At 46.1% G+C, this 21,103-nt stretch overlaps 1 protein-coding gene across 11 annotated transcripts in view; it reads right to left on the bottom strand.

The window, feature by feature from the left end:
* Positions 1-8,911: 8,911 nt before the first annotated feature.
* Positions 8,912-21,103, bottom strand: part of SCML4 (Scm polycomb group protein like 4) — a 121,657-nt gene continuing 109,465 nt past the window's right edge. For 9 of the 11 annotated variants that reach the window (XM_023205951.2, XM_023205956.2, XM_023205950.2 and 6 more), the window contains 2 exons: positions 14,614-14,759; positions 8,912-12,074 (listed from right to left, as the gene is read on the bottom strand). In XM_023205951.2, coding sequence (XP_023061719.1) covers positions 11,949-12,074; positions 14,614-14,759 — 272 coding nt within the window. In that variant the 3' untranslated portion in view covers positions 8,912-11,948. The remainder of the gene's footprint in view (positions 12,075-14,613; positions 14,760-21,103) is intronic. The other 2 variants (XM_023205960.3, XM_023205953.3) reach the window with 2 other exon arrangements.

The following is a 21,103-nucleotide window of genomic DNA, read 5'->3' as shown; positions in this document are numbered from 1 at the left end:
TTTTTTTTTTTGAGATGGAGTTGAACTCTGTTGCTCAGGGTGGAGTGCAATGGCACGATCTCAACTCACTGCAACCTACGCCTCCTGGGTTCAAGCATTCTCCTGCCTCAGCCTCCCGAGTAGATGAGACTACAGGCATGCACCACCACACCCAGCTAATTTTTGTATCCTTAGTAGAGATGGGGTTTCACTATGTTGGCCAGGATGGTCTCGATCTCTTGACCTCATGATCTGCCTGCCTCGGCCTCCCAAAGTGCTAGGATTACAGGTATGAACCACCACGCCTGGCTGCTTCTCTCCTTCTTTTCTAGGCCTGAAAGTGTTCAGGTGTTCAGGTGGCCAAATCTGTGTTCAGATTTGACAGAAAAAATATAACATTTATGTCAGGATTTCTTCATCTTGGATCATTTATAGGTAGGATACTATTGTTTGTACAACTATAATGAGAAAAAACTAGTAAAAGAAGCTGCGTTTTGAGAGCTTGTGTCTAACTATTGGAGGAGAGCAGACTCAGAGAAGGGACCCTTAAATCCGGGTAAGTGAGGGCACTTGGAGGTGTATTTACTTGTGTTGGCTAGAGACTTAGACTTCCTGGATGTATGAGAGAGGTCATTCAGTGTGGACCCGTGCTGGGGGAGAGAGGACGGATATGAGCTTGAAAATCATTTTGTTCAAGGCAGGGCAAGTAGCAAGATTAAAATTCTCAGTCTATTAAGTTGTAAGCAAACCAAGGGCAGATGATGAGAGACGGATTTGGAGGCCTGCACCCCAACACTCCCCAAGACTGGCCTTCCTTGCTGGCCTCACCCAGCCATCGAGGACACTGGTATGGGAGGATTACCTCCTTTAACCCCCTGAATTGCTTTCATTGAGAACCGTGTTTTCTTTGCCAATGATCATTGCTAAGCATTAGGGACAGGGTAGAGGCCTCTGGGTAGGAAATAAGCAGGTCAGGATTGGGGCTGGATCAAAATTCAGAAGCAATCGTGACCCTCAAACTAGAGCCACAACCAACCAACAGGAGTAGACTACCCTGGAGTAGGACTCCAGATTCTGCAGACACTGAGGGCCTTTGACAAGCACTGTAATTTATTTTAATCCTCTCACTAACAGAGAAGGGAGGCCCTCTTGTCTCTGGTTACTGACCAAGAAGGAGACTGTGTTAGCCATTCTTGCATGGGTATAAAGAAATACCCGAGACTGGGTCATTTACGAAGAAAACAGGTCTAATTTGCTCACTGTTTTGCAGGCTGTACAGAAGCATGGCGCTGACTTCTGCTTGGCTTCTGGGGAGGCCTCAGGGAGCTTCTACTCTTGGCAGAAGGTAAAGAGGGAGCTTGCACATCACACAGCAGGAGCAGGAGCAAGAGAGGACGGGAAGTGCCATACACTTTTAAGAAATCAGATCTTGTGTGAACTCACTTACCTCTAAGGGGATGGTGCTCATCCATTCATGAAGGATTCACCCCCATGACCCAAACACTTCCCACCAGACCCCACCTCCAACACTGGGGATTACATTTCAACATAAGATTTGGTGGGGACAGAGTTTCACACCATATCAGAGACCCTAGAGGAGAGACTGGCCCAAGATGACCCTGGGTGGACACTCCCCTCGGGGCTCTGATCAAATCTCACATTTCTTCCCTGCACCAGACCACCCCTTTGTGATCATAGGAAGGTCAGGGGGACACAGTAAGCTTCTTAGAGAACCCTGGACTCCTGTAATGAGTCTCTCCAGGCCGAGTGCAGTGGCTCGCACCTATAATCCCAGCACTCTGGGAAGCTGAGGAGGGCAGATTGCTTGAACCTGGGAGTTTGAGACCAGCTTGGGCAACATGGCAAAACCTTGTCTCTATAAAAAATACACAGCTTAGCCAGGCATGGTGGTGTGCACCTGTAGACCTAGCTACTCGGGAGGCTGAGGCACAAGGATTCCTTGAGCCCAGGAGGTTGAAGCCTCAGGGAACTGTGATTGTACCACTGCACTCCAGCCTGGGCGACAGAGTGAGATCCTGTCTCAAAACAAAACAAACCAAAAAAAAAATTCTCTCCTGAACCTGTGTGGGACCTGGGCTGGCTGCCCTGAGGTACAGCAGGTCTCCAGGTGACGGGGGCCTTCCAGGCAGCAGTGAATCAGTCTCTGTGGCTTCAGTTGTCTACGGGCCACCTTGCAAAAGCTTATCCTTGCTCTCTACCTATGGGAACCAGTCCTAATGAAATAGTAATCAACATAGAGAAGTTGATCAGACAAAACATATACAAGCTCACATAAATTTTATTCTTTATTCAAAATACGGAAATACTTTTTACAGCATGAACAGAAAGTACTACATTGTGTTGAAATCTTAAGATTTAGAAATCTCACTGAATCATACCCAGGCCCATGATGCATTGTACTAGAAAAAAATACTGTATCAAAAATGAAAACAAACAAACAAAAACCACCCCAAACTATTAAAATCATTAAGGCCAGTAGCGGTTGTTTAATGAAATTGTACATACCTGACTGTGGTGTACATACCAATCACTGTTTAAGAGAATACATTAAAAACAGAAAAATTAACCTCTAAATAATGAACTAATTGCCTCCCTGCAAAAGTTAAAAACAATAACAGGCTTTGAAAAATTCAAAGCACATTTTGATGTAGTGTCTTATATATAATGGTCAATTTATGAAAACACTGTGTATGATAAAAATAAGTACATCCAACTCACTCCTAAGTAACACGCTATACTTACAGCCTGCGTATGACAAATGAGATCATAAATATATGCAGTAAGAATACATGTGTGTTCATACTCAGATAATGTATATGTATGCACAGTATGTGATGAAATTAAACTAGAGGATAAATAACTTTAATAAACTCTACATTTTGAGGCACATGGGGAATAAAATTCATGTTGTTTCTAAGTTATAGACACAGCATCTTTTTTTTCCCTATCTCGGTACCTTAGTGTAATGCCGATTTGCACTTAACCTAGTTACCTTATGTTTGCATGCTTTGCAAACTGAATTACAGAACCAAATTGCCTATTACAATTTCCCATTATGCAACACAATTACATAGGAACACTTTGAGGTGAGAGGATTGTCCCAGTATTAGGAAACACTGATTTCAGCATGCTTGCAAAGAGCAAAGATTAAGGAGAGGCTCTTTCCCCAGGTAACAGGGTTTACTGCTGTTTCTCTCCAATGTAAATGCCACTCACCATTACAATGAGCTATATTCACTAATGTCTAGTCTGCAAAATTAGATCCACTGGTTTTGTTTTGTTTTTAAAGAAGCTAGGACCTAAAACGACACCATTTCCTAAGCTGAAAGCTTCTCTGTCCCCAAGCACTTCCAAGTAAAACATGGAGTTGAACTAATGTTCCAAGATTCCATTACGTTCATAAGAAATGAAAGCACAATGAATTTTCATACAATTAGAATATCTGCAGTACATACGCTGAGTCCTTCTTGCACACGTGCCTCAGCATAAGCAAATGACGTGCAAACTTTCACTGATGACCTTTCTCTTTAGTTTGCAAACCCAATCATAGAAACACACATGAACATGTGCACACACCCCCTCTGAAAATCCCTAATTAGAAGGGAGGAAAGACTGTCTCGGTAGAGAAGAGGGAAGGTAGTCAACCCTGTTTCTATCTTACCGGGATGAGGAGATGACCTGTTTGCACCCTTGGTTTCTGGTTGTTTCACAGTGTGCAAATAAAGTAAGACGTTTTACCAGGGAAAAGGTGTGGCTGCCGCTCTCAGATGGCGCGAGATCGGGAAGCCTCCCAAGTGGGTATATGGGATAGAGAAGTAGCATAAAGAGGTGGAAACACGAGATTAACTAAGGCTGAGTTGAAAGAAAGATTCTGAAAATAAACCCGTCAACTTACAAAACAAAAGACATAACATTTCAATCATCATCATTCTACCTCACGAGCTTGGGAACACGGATTTCACTAACTCATGGGCCCTCATTGGTTAGCAGGAGTCTTGCTGTATAATGACAGCCTAGTGTAGCTAGTAAAACACACCTTTTGGCCCCATGAAGGGAGAAGCTTCATGATGTTACAGTCATACTTCAGTAACAAAAAGTTTTCACTGTTAGTGAAAAAAATAGCAGCAAGACAATTATGATAAAATGATTTTATTCAATCAGTTTATTTAGTTCTCTTTCCTGTGAATAGAATGAAAAGCAAATTTATCCACAAATGTATGTGAAGTATGAAATGTTTATGTGAATGAAATTACTTCTAAGTATATACAGTAGAGAAATAATCTAATCAACAGATATCTATAACATGGAAATATTTGCTCTGTAAAGCAAATAATACTTCATATTTTCTTGAGGATAAAATGAGAGAAGCTCTTTTTTTTTTAAATCCCCAAGTGATCAAAGATATAGCCAGAAGATGACAGAAAATTAAACAATATGGCTTAGAACACAATGGATAATAAAATAAATCAAAGTCCCTCAAACTCTCTCACACTTGGACAGAAATACTTTCAGTTCCTGAGAAGGAAACACGTTTGACTTCTAGAAAGACCTCGAGGTGCGCAATTGTGCTGGAGATAGGCCAGGAATGGAAACTTTTTTTTCCCCAGAGCTATGCTGCCTTTCTCCTTCCTCTAAACCACATTTTCTTTTGGGAAATATGTCATCATCTTTCTCTACTCAGACACAAGCCACTTAATATTGCATATGTCTCAGTAGTCTCGTAAACATCCAAAAACAATATCACACCCCAGAAATGCTTCTGATGTCGTCACCGTCCTTCGTTTTTCATGCTGGTTGGACCCTCCTCACTTACACACGAGGCTCTGGCCTGGCTTTGGTCATGAGGCTGTACAGTCAGTGCTAACTGGGTCTGGACAATGCTCTGTGTTCTATAAAGAACTTTGGCATTATCTGAATTGCTGCTGGATGTCAGAGTGACTCTGTGCAGGTTGCAGGATGGCGGGAGAAGCAGCTTGTGGCTCTCAAGAGGTACAACGAATTGGCACCAGGTCACTTAACCTTCAGGGCTGAATGAAGAGGGACAGCTAGTGAGAAGGGCATTGTGCTTCATGAAGATTCAAGAGGCACCTCAGTGGGACATCAGGGTGAGTCACAGAATGAAACATTCAGAAGGGCGGAGACTGTTCTTCCCAACCTCAGGCATCGAGCTGAGAGGGTTAGACCTTGAGAAATAGAACAAGTGGAGATTGGGCAGGAAGCGGGGCAGAGTCAAGAAATGCTGTGGGTGGGTGACAACTGGACAGAGGTCAGAACTGCTGGGCTAGGGAGAACAGAGTTGGCTTACTCTTATTTCTTTCTCTACCCCGTCTCTATCCCCAAAGGCATTTGAGCTGGTGGAATGGAGAAAGACAAAAAAGAAAACAAACCAACAAAAAAACATGGAGTCAGGAAGAAATAATAGAATGAAAAGTAAAAAACGAGTGGGAAAGAATGGCCAAGTGGTGCTTACATGGCCTTGAGAAGTTATGGGCCCATGAGAGAAGAGGATCAAAAAATATCTAGATGAGGTTGCAAAGGAGGAGAGGCAGAAACCAGCAGACATGAAAAAGAAGAGAGAGGAGTCAAGAGCCTATAACTACTATGGCAGCACAGCCTTACTGGCCTTGGCCAAAGTAACTGAGCTGGAAATGCTTTTAAAGGTCATCTGGATGACTCCGCTCCTTTTCCAGATGAGGAGATGGAGGTACGGGGGGAGATGACTTGGAGAGCTTGTTTCTTGTACACTGTACCATGCTCTGCCCCACAAAGAGCAATGTGGAACCCATGGGGCAGAAGGTTCTACACTGGAGGGGAGCTGTCCAGGTGTCCCCCAAGACCTCTTTTTCCCAACTGTAGGATTCTAGGATTCTACGTGTGAGGGTGGTCTCTGTATGTTTGCAAACACTCACAATATCCTCAGCTTACCATGCCTAAGGATATAGCAGTAACATTACTTTAAAATGAATATGTTGAATGTTATACATCCAAATACTGTTGTCCTTCAAAGTAGTCCATACATTGCTGCTCCTTATTTTAATACCTGCCTAATATATTTAAGTTAACCAGTGAATTGTGGCTGTTATTGTTCAAACTGTTTGTACCAAGTAAGAAAACACACAAGGAAAAGACAAACGCATGTGTGTGAAAACACATGATTTGAAACCTGAAACTGATTACCCATGTCACGCACCAGGCATGAGCCCAGTGGCTTTGGCTTTCTCCAAAAAGAAAAAAAAAATCCACCCTCAAGGGATGATGATGGGTTTCCAACAACACTTTTGAAAGAATGTAGTTGAGGATGCTACATTTATGGTAGAGGTGGCCTTCAGTCATACATCATTGCTGTAAAGCGACACCTAGTGAGGCGCCATTATTTCATAATGAGCTGTTTGCAGAAGCAAGGCTTCCGGTGCATTCCAAAGTGGGAGCCAACAGAAGAGGTTGATGTTGGCCTGTGCAAGAGCCTAGTGCATGGAACTGACTCTAAGGCTCAGACCATGTGGTCAAGTCCTAGAGCAGGGTAGGGTGGGAAGACAGCTGAGGTATAGGTGGTCTGTGTGGTATATGTAGACCCTTCAAATGGAAAGATGCTGCTGGCCCCACACTGTCTAGCATCACTGTTTAATCACCCATGGCTCTACCTGCCATCTTTTCCTCTGCAGGAAATGGAGCCCAATGCTAAGCATGGGGAGAACCTCCAGGCTCCTTATGTAGGATTTTAAGAGCGCAGATCTGGGGCCTCTCTTGTGAAAGCACAGTGAAGAAAAGCAAATCCTCCTCTAAAAGTGTGCTTTTGCCTAGAACTGCTTCTAAGTCGGGGGCATTTCCTGAAGCCTGGGAGGGTCACAGCGAGTGTTCTCTCCAGGCTGGCATCTTGGTGAGGCCCAAGTGTGATAACACCACCGAAACTACAAAGGAATTTACCACGGAAAGTGTCCCAGCAGTTGCTTATTAGCATTAGAACCATTACACCAAGTCTATTGTTAGCAGACTTGCTTTCATTATCCTTACCTGGTGGCAGTAAATAACAGTGATTCTCTTTCAAGCAAATGCTAGATTTCCAAAAATCCAGCTTCCAATTGTCTGTGCAGGGATCATCTTGGATTAGGATAACCGTTGGAGTGGATAACACCCCAGAAGCTGAGGTGCCCAGGGCACTTCATGCAGGAGCAGGGCGGGACACACAGGAGCTGCCTGCAGGTGGAGGGGGTGATGCTGCTGGGTTTGACATCACAGAATGGAAACAAGAAGGTTTGTTCCCCTGCATGTCTGACCATCTGCTGGACCATCCCCAGGGTTCTCAGTGAGGCCCTCTCATGCCACAGGGGAGGGATAGGGCACATGGCAAGGCAACAGGAGAGCCCGGCAGGTGCTCAGTTCTTAGAATGTTTATGACCAAAAAAAAAAAAAAAAAAAAAAATCAGACCCACGGACAGGTTTGCACCCCTCTCCTTAAAAAAAGATTGCAGTTTTTTAAAAAATCACCTACTCTTTCACAATTCCATGTCTTGTTATCTGAGGTTTTAAAAAAAAGTGAGTCCAATCCCCTTCCCCTCTGTCCCCAGTGGAGAAGAGCTGAGAAGTGACCCCTTCGGCACAGAGGCCAGACAGTGCCTGCCGACCGCTTACACATATGAAAACCTCGCTGTTTCTTTAGAACAAGAGCAGACTATTTCCATCTTTCGAGAACTTCTGACAACGACTAAATTTCAGTCCCTGGTCACCTATGGGCATCTCCAATCATCTTCAGAGATTTGACAAAATTCTCCTAAAACCATCTCAAAAATTATTTTAAAAGAATTTTAATTAAAAAATAAGAAATATTCTGTACAGCACATAGATACAAAAATAGATTATTGCAGGATGAAGGGTTGGGGCTGTTAGAATCGCTGCGTTCATTGTTTTCCTAAGAAACTTATGGTGTAGGCCTCCCTCTCTCACTGGTTTGCTTCTCCAGTAAACCAGCCCTAGTCCCATACTCCTTCCCAATGTATTTAATATAGTAGCAGCCCTGCTGCAGGGAAATGGTGGGAGCTCCGTGTACTCTCTGGTAGGTGCTAAATGCCCACAAGACAATTGTTCCCCTGCCGTGGGCTCCCCAGCAAGGCATCTCCCCAGAGTCACCTGGAGCCCAGGCTTGGCACATACAATCATCCTCCTGAGGGGGCAGGCCCAGAGTCCCAGAACAGCCCTGGTCTCCCGGCTTTCTCAAGGGCATACCCTAGTAGAATAAGAGGGGACACTTAGTAGTAGCAACCAGACCACAGTGGGTTCTGCCTCCATATTGCAAACCAAGCAAAGGCAATGGCTCATACACTCCCAAGCACTCACTTTCTAAGGCTCTTCCAACTACAGTGTCAGGAAACACACACACACACACACACACACACACACACACACACACAAAGTCCCACGGCTTTCACCTAAAGTCTTCGCACAGGGAATAATGTGATTCATGAAATATTTAAAAGGCCTTAGGCAATAGAATTGTCTCTTGATTTTTTTTTTCCAGTGTTTAACAGACAAGTGTAATTGGAAATGTTTGGAGCATGAACACAGGCACACACACATACACAGTCTAATTTGGAATTATGCAAAATGATATCATTATTCACTACAACCTGAAGCAAAGCTACTGCAATGGAATAACAAGTACCATATCTATACAAGTGAGAGGCCCTCAAGTCGGCTCTCATTTGGACAAGGGTGACCCACGTGGCCTAACCCTTTAAGGTCTGTTTAGAGGAAATGGCCTGGTGTGTTTTACATTTGTGAAGCTATTTAGCCTCCTGGTTTGACAAGATTTTTGAGAGCGGTGAAAATTAATTATAATTGCAGTATTGCTACAATAATTTAGTTGGCTAATTGCATTTCAGTGCAGAAGCAGTCAAGGAAGATTTTCCTCCCCAGGTTATTCTCTGATGTGGCAGCATTTATTTTAAGAGTAATGAGATTTTTAAAAAGTCAAACCTTAAATATCATGGCTTCAGCAATCTGTCCTGCTTAAAGTTTAATGCGAAATGAGATAGCACCTCCGTGAGAGCAGTTCCACGTGAACGTGGATCCAGTTTTCTCCGAGACTTGAAATGAGAACCTATCTCTCCCCTGAAAACTACTCGAGGGATCTCTGACATTGTTTGGGGCTGATTTTTATTTGAAAGCACCAATGTTTGTGACTCTGTAGTGAGGGAGGCGCTGATGAGGGTGGGTAGGAAGTTTTGAAAACGTATTACTGGAAGTCACTACATGAGGTATCTGTTCATGGAAGAGGTACCACAAGTATCGGAAGATTGAGAAAAATAAAGATGAGTGAAAAACCTGGGTTATTGTGGGATTTTTCTGGATCTCATTGTTTTCGCACTGGCAGTTCTGAATACATAACCTGTCCGTGGCTGTTTTGAGGGAAATGTATCTAAGTCTAGACTAGCAGTGAGCACTTACCATTAATAAACTCTTGAGAGACAGGCCCTATCACCTTAAAATCTTGAAGACTCTGCCCCAAGGCCTGATTCAAGGTACTTTTCTCAGGTGCTGAACCTGTCAGAGGCGTTTAAACCAGAGCAACTCCATCTTGAACAGGAGCTGGTAAAATGAGGCTGAGACCTACTGGGCTGCATTCCCAGATGGCTAAGGCATTCTGAGTCACAGGATGAGACAGGAGGTCAGCACAAAAGATACAGGTCATAAAGACCTTCTGATGGAACAGGCTGCAGTAAAGAAGTTGGCTAAAACCCACCAAAACCAAGATGGCAACGAGAGTGACCTCTGGTTGTCCTCACTGCTATACCACCACCAGTGCCGCGACAGTTTACAAATGCCATGGCAATGTCAGGAAGTTACCCTATATGATCTAAAAGGAGGAGGCATGAATACTCCCCCCTTGTTTAGCATATTATCAATAAATAATCATAAAAATGGGCAACCAGCAGCCCTCAGAGCTGCTCTGACTACGAGGTAGTCGTTCTTTCATTCCTTTACTTTCTTAATAAACTTGCGTTCACTTTACTCTATGGACACGCCCTGAATTCTTTCTTGCACGAGATCCAAGCGCCCTTTCTTGAGGTCTGGATCGGGAACCCGTTCCTGTAACAAAACCATCAGACATCAAGCTCTTCCACACTCTAGCTCAATTCAGTGAGCAAGTTTAGTACATTCTCCTCCTCCCCTTCTCTGCTATGCTCTCACTCCAGCCACCATTTGTGTGTCTGAAAAGGAGGCTACGATGTGCTTTCTCAAATACAGCACATCAAAGCGGGTCTAACGGCATGACATGGACTATTTCTTCTGGCCTTCATCTGGATTCTAACTATATAGAGGGTCACTATGCAGATCTACCCAGGGCTGCCCTCAAGGTTATGCAATTCATGTTCTGCACAACAGCAGCTGATCAAGGGGTGAGGAAGTTGAGCTCCCACCCTGCTCCACTTGCCAGCTGAGACCCCTGCTCAGGTTGTATCCCGGAGAAACGGGTGCTTTTTCTGATTCACCACTGGGCCAAGGGAGGCCCTGAGTCATCCCTAACCCTCTCCCTCCCAGAAATTCCAAAATCTAATGTTCATCTCCTCATCTCTGACACTGTTGATGTCCTTTTAAGGAAGAGATTATACACATGGCAAAGGCGAATTCATTTTGAAGGTATGTTTTCTGCTCAGTGTGAAGAAGAAGAAGAGACAGGGAGGGAAATAGAGAAAAGGGAAGGATAAAATGAATGGTGGAGAAGTTGTCCCTCTGCCTAATAAATTGTGGATTCATTGTCCTTCTCTGGACACAGCTGCAAAGGGGCAGAAAATCAATTTTTTCTATTACTCCACGGTGAGGAAGGAAAACCTATCTGTAAATTGAATTAAACCCCATAATAGCATGTCTGTGTATTTGTTGAGGACTAGAAAAATTAGCCACAGATACAACTACATAACCCAGCAATGTAACTAGAAATCAACACTCTCCCATTTCAAAGCTTCGTTGAGACATTTTCTTTTCCTTTTTTAAAGAAACACCCATGGCTAAATGTCACTAAGATTCTTCGGCATGCCAACACTTCAACACCTCAATGAGGACTCTGGAAGAGAAGGAACTCCAAAGTCCCATCTGGGTAGAGCGTGCTTCCAAATTCTTGCCTTTGCTAGTTGAGTATCAGTCAGTCAGTCAATAATGATTGGATACGAACTAGACCCCTCTAGCTGATGGTTTCTTCCCAAGTCGCAATCTGTGGTGCTAACTGTGGAATAAATCCCCTGTTTCTGTGTGGGCTAGATCTTGTTCACAGACACCGTAACCCATCCACGCAGTACTGAAAAATCTTGCTACGGCAGTCAGTCAGGGTCCTGAAATTTCATTAGCAGTCTGCCCTCTAGCGGAGCAACACAGTACTTCAGATTTTCTAGGAATAGAAAAGTTTTTTTATTTTTTTTCCTTTTCTTTCATGGAGCAAAATAATTCAAGTTTTCCAGATAGTGCAAGGTGAGGCAGTCATCTTCAGAAGTCAGCTTCCAGAGCTGAGGCAAACAAGGCTCACACGGATAGGTCCCCAGGTCAGAGTTAGAGGCAGATGGTGCTGAGGTGGGTGTCCCTGCGGAGACTGCAGGGAAAGGTCCTTCTTTCATCCTTTGAACCCTCCAGAACTTTCCTTGGACATAAGCATTCAGTTCCACACTCTCTCATTATGCAAATAGGACCCACTTTAAGAGAAATCAGCATAACAGGGATGTTAAAAATCAGAGGCTTTTGTAATTTTTTGGCAAATTATTAACACAGAGGAGCCTTTCAAAAAGGTCCACGTTAAATTCTTTAAAAGGCAAAGATTCACAAGTTTTATAAAAAGACCACGTCTTTGTGGCTGTTAATTTTAAGAGGAGAGTCTATTTTGTGATGTTGGTGGGATGTTGGTAAGGCAGAAGATAATCTTGAGATCTGTTGTTTTGGGTTTCGCTTCTGTCTTTTTTAAAAAGTCAGAACTTGGCTTGCTTCAGTTTGTCAATGTGGTAGCAGAGTTTTAGTGCAGGTCCCAGCTTCAGGCCCAGGTACTTCATGACCATGTCACTCTTCAGCAACAGCAGAGCATTGCCATCAATCTCCTGGTGGGATAGGATCAGAAGAAAGAAAACCCAGAAGATGGTCAGAGTCATCAAACAGTGGCTAAGGTTAAAGTATGGTCAGGGGATGTGCTCAGGGCCTATGGAATGATTTAGGCAGCATATTCTCTTGGTCCTGGGGCAAGATCTTTTAAAATATTAAAGCAAACAAATACTGTGTTCTCCTCTCCCCATCATCTCCCTGTAGTCATCTGACACACGGGATGTTTCATATTCCTGCCCTCCCCTCATAGAAGGAATCAAACACAACCCCATATGTGTTCCCAATATCCCACTTAGGAAGTTTATCTCCTCATCCAACCTTGGCTAAAGGGGCAAGAAGTGTCATCCATTAGACACTGAAACTAGAGGGTCTTTCCATTCCAAACCTCCACCTATTGCCCTAATTTCTCATTTCTTTTCTTGGTAGGTCCACCTACCTTTAGCTGATGACAAAACTACTCATTCCACCCAATGGAGGATTTCAGATGTGTTTAGCCCTGTCTGTTCCACTAGATGGAATACACTAAAGAATGCACCTGCTTCATCTCAGGGTTCAGCACAAAGAACTACTAAGGGGATGAGCCAGTCCTTTGCGGTTTGGTCCCGGTGCTGCTGCCATTGGTCATTGAAAATGGTCACCCTCCAGAATGCATGCTGAGTTCATGAACCTAGCAAGGCTGGGCTTCCATGGTCACCTTTAGTGCTATTTTCAGATCACTGGAGACAGAGGGTAGAAATCTGAGGTGCTCAGGCGGGGAGAAGAGACATAGTTACAGGACTCATGTAACGGTGCCAGGGTCACCAGCCCTCTCATTCATCTGCCCAGCCAACCAGTACTGATGGAGCACCCACTCTGTGTCACTCATTCTCCATGTCTTTGGCAACATGGCAGTGGGCAAGGCTTACCTGTGGGTCGCTCCCAGGAGCCTCATTTTCTACTGTCTTTTATTTCCCTCACCTCCTGGACTCCCACCGTCTCCTCCCACCCCGGAAGACAGCCAGACTCCCCCCACCCAAATCTGTCCAAGCATAACCCACTCTGTGGTTCCTGGTCTCAAAGCCCCATTGTTAGGTGAGGCCAACATATGCCTAATAAAAGACGAGTGCTGAGTTAGATGAGAATCCTCCTCAGATCGGAGAGCATGATTTCTATGACAGAATGACCAAATAAAGTGAGAAACAGGAAACAAAAATAATGGTCACTGTGGAAGGCGGAATAACGCTCCTTCCCCTCCATGCACGATGTCTGGATTCTAGTCCCCAAACTTGTGAATGTCAAGTTAGATGGCAAAGGGGAATTAAGGTTGCAGGTGGGATTAAGCTTGCTAATCAGCTGACTTTAAAGTAGGGAGATTATCCCAGATTATGGGGCCGGGTGGGTGGGGAGGGGGCGGCTGTGTAATCACAAAACTCCTTAAACATGGAAGAGGACATCAGCAGTGACAACCAGGGATGGCAGCCCAAGCAGCCAAACAGGCCTCAGCTTGATGTTACAGGCTTTAAAGATGATGGCAGGGGGGACAGGAGCCAAGGACTGATGGTGGATCTAGAAGCCGGAAAAGACAACCAAGCGGATTCTCCTAGAACCTCCAGAAGGAAAGGCAGCCTTGCTGGCTGAGCCCAGTGAGACCCATGCCAGGCTCCTGAACCCCAGAGCGGTTAGACAGAGAATGTGGATTGTGTGAGGCCACTATGTTGGTGGTAATCTGTTACAGCACAATACAAAATGAGTACAGTGCCAGGCACGGCAGCTCACGTCTGTCATCCCAGCACTTTGGGATGAGACCAGCCTGGCCAATAAGGTGAAACCCTGTCTTGACTAAAAATACAAAAATTAGCCAGGCATGGTGGCGGGCGCCTGTAATCCCAGCTGCTCGGGAGACTGAGGCACAAGAATTGCTTGAACTGGGGAGGCAGAGGCTGCAGTGAGCCAAGATTGAGATTGCACCACTGCATTCCCGCCTGAGTGACAGAGTGAGACTCCGTCTCAAACAAAAACAAAATGAGTATAGTAAGCCTAGCAGGTAAATTACTGATTCTTATCTTTAAAAAAAAAAATTACCATCTCCCTGTATTTTAGCATATCTCAAAATCATCATAATGCTCTCGGCTCAGTGAAGGCTGTCTGAGCCAGGAACCGTGCTGAACACCTTTTGTGCATTTTCTAATTAATCCTTGAAGTGGTTTAGGAACAGGCGCTACTGTGGTTTGCCTGGGATGTCGTAGGTGTGCCATCAATATTTGTTGTATGCACAGACGGCTGGATGGGCAGGAAGCAGGCCCTCCTGATGAAGGCCAACATGAGAGAACAGATTGGGCAAATATTCCTTTAAAAACATATTAAGTGGTCGTTCTGCTCTGAGGAGCCTGTGGTTGTACCTGTCCCTCTCATCTCTGGCTCCCTTGAGGGTGCCCCTAGGGCTTAGTTTAGAGCCCCCCCGCCACCTCCCCTGGCAGCATCCCGCAGCTCCCTGGACCTCACTCTCCTTCCATGCCTGCTCCTCCAATCCCCCCAAGGTCAAATCCACCACTCGCATACGTGCTTTCTGAAGAGCTCCACGTGAGGCCCCAGAGCCTGCGGGTCAGCGTCCTTCACAAACCACACCACGTCCTCCACAGTCCAGGCGGAGGGATTCCTGCTCCGTGGCCGCCTGGCATCCTGCACATCCTGAGAAGGGCTTGAGGCTGGATGGGGTACAGAGAGGGAGACCGTGAGCCAGTGGGACAGGGCCGGGCACCTACCTGGTGCTGCCTGCCCCCACCTAGCCTGGAAGGGGGGTCCTCAGTGCCCATGAGTCCAAGGAGCTGACCCAAGTGACCTCCTGTCACCGGGAAAGACTGTGAGTGGCAGCTCTATCAGCAGCCCAGAGCACGGAAGGCCACTCCTAGATACATTACCCTCCCCATCTATGCCAAAGCTCTCTGCTCTCCCAGGAGAAGAAGCGCGAGACAGTGGATTCCCTTCAATAGGCTGGAATTCCCACCCGAGTTGGAGTTTTCAAGACTCTCCCACTCAATTCTCTCTCAGTGGGCCCAGGGCCTCCTGAGCCTGGGTACCTGGTGACCAGGGCAAGTGTGCTAAGATGAGTGTGCAAATGAGCCTCATCACATCAGTGAGGCCAGTGACTTGGGGTCCTTTCTGCCTCCTTGGCCTTCACACTGAGACGATAGAGGCATGACAGAATTGAGGTAGCTTTTGGTTCTCGTTCACGGTCTCTGCAGAAAGCAAGTCTGTGGCAGCATCCTCAGAGCCATCCCTGGTCACACATGCAGAAAGAGGATGTCCCCTCACTCACTGCCTCAGGTACACACTGAGTCCTTGCATGGCCCTCTGGGGCTGTCAGAGCATTTGCCTGGGTCTCCCCCGCTACACTGTGAACTCCCTGACCACAAAGGGCCTAACCTGTGCCTGGTCCATAGCTGGTCCCTGGGAAATGGTTGCATAGGGTATTTCCCATGCAGCAGGTGAAAAGGCTCAGGGCAGTGAAGGAGGAAGAGAGCAATGAATTCAATGGCTGGCAATACTTAGGGGTTGATTTTGGTGTGTGTATGTCCCAAACTAATTAATCCTCTTTCCCTACAGCCAGCTCCTCTTCCTATCTCCCCCATTTTGGGAACCCACCTCTTCCTCTTCCCCTTTTTGTGCTTCCCACATTTAATTATTCTGAAGCTCTTGGGAGAATGCCTCTGATGCTGGTGTCCTCTCTTCCAACCCTGCTATCCCAGTCCCAGAGCCTGCCACCTAACCCCCTGCCACGGGTTCCTAATGGGTATTTTTGGGCCATGCCCTGTTCTTCCTACTGCCTACAACTACTGCTGCCTCATGTTCTCCCTAAGACCCATCTCTCCATGGGTCCCCCTTACCAACACACTGAGTCCTCATTCTACCTCAAGGTCAAGGGCTCTCTTGGTCTTAATAATATTTTTCTTTCTTAATGGAGGGGGAGAAGAGCTTTGGTGCCAGAGAGACCTAGGGACAGATCCTGGAGTTGCCGCTTGCTGGTGATTGGACCAGGATGTAGCTCATGTGTGAAATGGCCATGCTTTCTACCTGGAGGGGCAGGTGTGAGGACAGAGATGGGACAGTGCCCTGCCCTGAGTCTGACCTATGTCAAGTGCTCCACCAAGGGCAGGAGCCTCCCTCCCTTCCCTACAGCCCTCATCTCCTGTGCACCACCTGTCTGTCTGGGTAGACTTGTTGTGACCGACCGGATGTCTCCCCAGCTTCCTTCCTCTGCCTGTGGCTGCTGCTTTGGCTTCAACCTAGAAGGCATTTACCCTCTCTCCTTCCCACTCATGTTCCACCTGATGCCTTCACGAACAGAAATGTTCTGTACTTCCTGCAGCCTGCACGTCACCTTCCTACCCCTTTATTTTATTGTATTTTATTTATTTTTTTTTTTAGACAGAGTTTCACTCTTGTTGCCCAGGCTGGAGTGCAGTGGTGCGATCTCTGCTCACTACAACCTCTACCTCCTGGGTTCATGCAATTCTCCTGCCTCAGCCTCCCGAGGAGCTGAGATTAGAGGCGCCCACCACCACGCCCAGCTAATTCCTGTATTTTAGTGGAGACGGGGTTTCACCATGTTGGTCAGGCTGGCTGGGAACTCCTGACCTCGGGTGATCCACCCAGCTTAGCCTCCCAAAGTGCTGGGATTACAGGTGTGAGCCACAGCACCCAGCCTCCTACCCCTTTATTCCTACATCTTTATTTGTTCATCTGTCTCTTAATGTGCTTTCACATTCCGCTTTGTAGTACAATTATTTATGAACTTCTCTATAACCTCTAGTTAGATTTTAATTTCCTAAGGATTCCTCCCACTCACTCCACAAACATTGACTGAGCACCTTCTCTGTACCAGGTGCTGGGTGAAGTGTTTGGTGAAAAATACAAATGTGATCCTCTCATGACAGGGGTTATAATCATTGACTCCTCCATGGCTCAGAGTACATATACAGTCATGTACCGCCTAAGGATGGTGGTCCCATAAGATGATAATGATTCTAGTTCCTATTGCCTAGTGATTTGTGTTGCAATTTCCTACAGTATTCAGTACAGTAACATGCTGTACAGGTTTGTAGCCTAAAAGCAATAGGCTATGCCACACTGCCTAGGTGTATAGTAGACTATACTATCTAGGTTTGTGCAAGTACAACCTATGATTTTCACACAACATTGAAATCACCTAAGGATGCATTTCCCAGAATGTATCCCATTGAGTGATGCATGACTGTGTTTATAAATATGGGGTTGATAAATGTGAGATGAATCAATATACTCTGTAGACACAGTCTAGGTAACTTATATAAAAGCCTGTGTGTGTAATCTTTACTTCTATTTTAAGGCTAGAAAAAAGTCAAGCAAAGAACAATGAAGCAGCTTTCCTACAGAATTCTAGTTAGAGGTTGAGAAGGCTTCACTTTATTTCCCTTCTTTAGAGCTCAGGGCACAGTGGCTTTCTGCTGTCTCTGTCTCCTTCCTCCTTTTAATGTGCCTGAGACGTGCATGTTGCTCCATTAGCACTGAGGAAAATACAGCATCACATTTCTGCGTCTGTCCTAAACACATAATGGTTTGGCTGAGAATTGGATTGACTTTGAGATTTTCCCTGCCTCTTCCTTGTGGGACCTGGAAGGGTCCCATAAGGTGGTTTGGCACGGGGCATTTTTCTGGGAATCTGTTAATGCACCCTGGAGCCATCTGAATGCTGATCCATGCTTATTAAAGATGATTTCACTCCATTTAAAGACATCTGCACTCAACATGGGGACGAGGAATCATGGAAATCACACTGCCTTTGGATCCCGCCCCATCAGAACATCGGCGTTAATCCGGGTGATAATAGATGCTCTGATTACAAAGGCTGGAAGTCTTCAGTGCCAAGAATAATTTTAGAGTGATCAGAGCAGAGGTCAAGTCTAATTTCCTGCATTTGACAGGAAGGGGAGGAAAACCCAGACCAATTAACAGGATCATTCACAGGAACCTACAGTCCTTTGAGCTAGGTCAGGGACCTCCAAAAACAGTGTTGAAGGGCTGAGCCAGGTGGCTGGTTTTTCTTCAAGGAGGAGGCTCTCGGGGCAATTGCTGTGGAAGGAAAGAGATATCTGAGATGGCAAAGTGGGCTCTGTTCCTGGTACCTGGGGCTTGCTGTGGGCACTTTTCACTTTTCCAGGATGGAGCGGAGGCAGCAGGGGCCTGGCTCGGGCATGTTTCTTAGGGGACCTTTTAGTCATACAAGACAGAGGGCAGCAGGCAGCCTAAGTCACACCTTGGGAGCTGCTCCTGATCCAAAGCACATAGATTTGCTTTAGAAAGGAAGACAAATGGAACTTTCCAGTGGCAGGTTTGCAGAGCCTCACAGTGGTCTGTGCTCACAAAAATGATAAATACACTAGCCACTCCCTCTCCAGCTGTGGTGAAGATGTCAGGAAGACAGATGGGTGGAGCCTGCTGCAGCTGGGGCAGGCAGATGTGATAGGTCAACAGTAAGACATGATGGATGTGGAAAAGTCTTGCTCCTAAGCAGGCAGAGCATGCCAAGAAGTACTGGCCAGACAACTTGGTGAGCAGGCAGAGTTCTCCAACCAGGAGGACATTGTGCTTGGTCTTGTCATTCCCTGGGGGCTGCCAGAGGCATGTGAAAAGTGAAACTCAGTTATGAATGGATTAAATATGCTTGTTTCTATAGCTGAACTCACACTTACCAGAGCTAGGATGACTATGAGTCAGTGTTTCAAAGCAATCCCGATTTTCACAGCACAGGTACTTGCATACTCTCTGTGAATCTCCCTCTGCCTTACACATGCCCATGAGCACATCCATACGTACGTAATTTCCTTTCACTCATTCATAATTCAGGAGAAACTCTTTAGCTAACAACAGAGTCATGTGGAGGAGCGGAATGAGCAGTGAGCTGGGAGTCAGAAACCCCTGCCACCCACCAGCCATGTGATCAACTCTCTGCTTCTCTGCTGTAAAATAAAAAGGCTTGATCTCTAAGCCCCTGCCAGCCCCTTATGACGCTGTGTAGCCCCTCCCACCTCAGGCTGTTCACACGAAGGGAGTCACCTCCTCCCACAGCTGAAGGCTGCATCAGTGTGTGCACACGCAAAACACAAGTGCAGCCATGGCCAGGCTTCCTGTCCCTCCCGGGCTCTGATCATTCTCTATGGACCTCATTGTCTTCATCTATAAATTGTGAATATTATTTTTTGCTTCTTAAGAATATTTTAAGAATCAAGAGAATGTGGCTCAGGGCTGGGGGCTGACCTTAAGAATCTCAAAGACAGGAAGGTCGTTGTCTCCAACAGGGACCCCTGTGTCCTCAGGCTGCCTGTGAGCTGCCCAGGCCTCTTGGTTTCTGGCAGCTGCAGCTGGGTTGGGAGGGCTGGGGTTGGTGAGGGGCAGGGGAGGGGGATCTATTCTCAGCATCTCCAAGTGACCTGCTCCCGCTAGATGCTTCCTTTCTAGATACAATGCCATATCAAATGTGTGAGGTGCCCAGGCTAGCCCACAATTATGGAAAAATTATGTGGCTTGAAACAGTGTTGTTTTTCATTATTTCTATCTGTTGCCCAGGCTGGAGTGTAGTAGGGTGATCTTGGCTCACTGCAACCTCTGCCTCCCAGGTCCAGGTGATTCTCCTGCCTCAGCCTCCCGAGTAGCTGGGATTATAGGCAAGCGTCACTCACTCTATCTAGTTTTCAGGATGCCATGAGGTGACAGAGATGAGAGGGAAGAGAGCCCACCCAATCCTTAGAGTTTAATCAGATTTTTCTTTTAATTATTTGAGACCAGCTGGCCTGCCTGTGTGAGGAGGGAGCGTGTCTCTAGAAACAAGGAGAGACTGTGGGCTTGAAGCCAAGCTGAGCTGAGCTAGATTCCTTCTTGGCCACCAGAAGACACTGTGACCTCCTGGCAAGCACTGTGACGTTTGCTGGGAAGCCTCCAGCTACCCCTCGTCCCCACTGACCCTCCCTGGTTGTCTTTCTTCCTGCTTATTCCAGCCAGCTCCACTGTCCCTTCTCTGGGAAGCCTTTCCTGACTCCTAAGGGTAGGCTCAGCCCCTCCCTCCCCATCTGATTCTCCCACAGCATCCACACTTTTCCCTGACAGCAATCCTCACAACTGTCATGAAATTTGTGTCATAATTTGTTGACATTTGTCTCCCTGAAGTTGCAAACCCTCAGAGAACAGGGCCAGTGTCCATCTTATTCACAGCTCTGTCCTCAGATGTGAGAAGAGCCCGCGGCACACTGTGCCCAGGAAGTCTCTGCTGGCTAGGACCAACCAAACCCTGAATCTTAGTTGCCTCCTCTATAAAACACCTTGCTGAGCTGTTGCAAGGAGTAAATGGCATAATGTTGTAAAGCATTAAACAGGTCGTTACTGTTCTTCTTATGATGATGATGTCATTCCATAAGTGGTCAGTAGATTTGTTTTCCTAAATCCCAGGGCCACCAGCTCACTCCCCGGTTCAGAAATGTCTGGCTTACAGTTACTGCAGAGCAAAGTCCCATCTGCTTGACATGGATCCCAAACTTCCCAGCATGGTTTCCCTAGTGTCCCTGCACAAACCCTTTTTTTTTTTTTTTTTAGATGAAGTCTCGCTCTGTCACCCAGGCTGGAGCGCAGTGGCGTGATCTCGGCTCATTGCAATCTCCACCTCCCGGGTTCAAGTGATTCTTGAGCCTCAGCCTCCCAAGTAGCTGCGATTACCTTCATGTGCCACCACACTCAGCTCATTTTTGTATTTTTTAGTAGGGACAGGTTTCACCATGTTGACTGGACTGGTCTTGAACTCCTGACCTCAGATGATCCACCCACCTCTGCCTCCCAAAGTGCTGGGATTACAGGTGTGAGCCACTGCACCCAGCCCCTGCACAAACTCTTTAATTAATGAGCTTTTGCCATGTCTTGTCCACTTCACCTCCTCACATAGAATGCTGTTTTCACTCTTCTTTTTCTAGCTAAATTGTCTCCATCCCTCACCCAATGCCAGGCCCTATCAAATAAAAATCCAACC

Source organism: Piliocolobus tephrosceles, chromosome 5, assembly GCF_002776525.5.
Source record: "Piliocolobus tephrosceles isolate RC106 chromosome 5, ASM277652v3, whole genome shotgun sequence".
In the NCBI taxonomy this organism is placed as follows: domain Eukaryota; kingdom Metazoa; phylum Chordata; class Mammalia; order Primates; family Cercopithecidae; genus Piliocolobus; species Piliocolobus tephrosceles.
The sequence above is the reverse complement of the archived record's forward strand: the minus strand, read 5'-3'. Positions and strand labels throughout refer to the sequence as shown.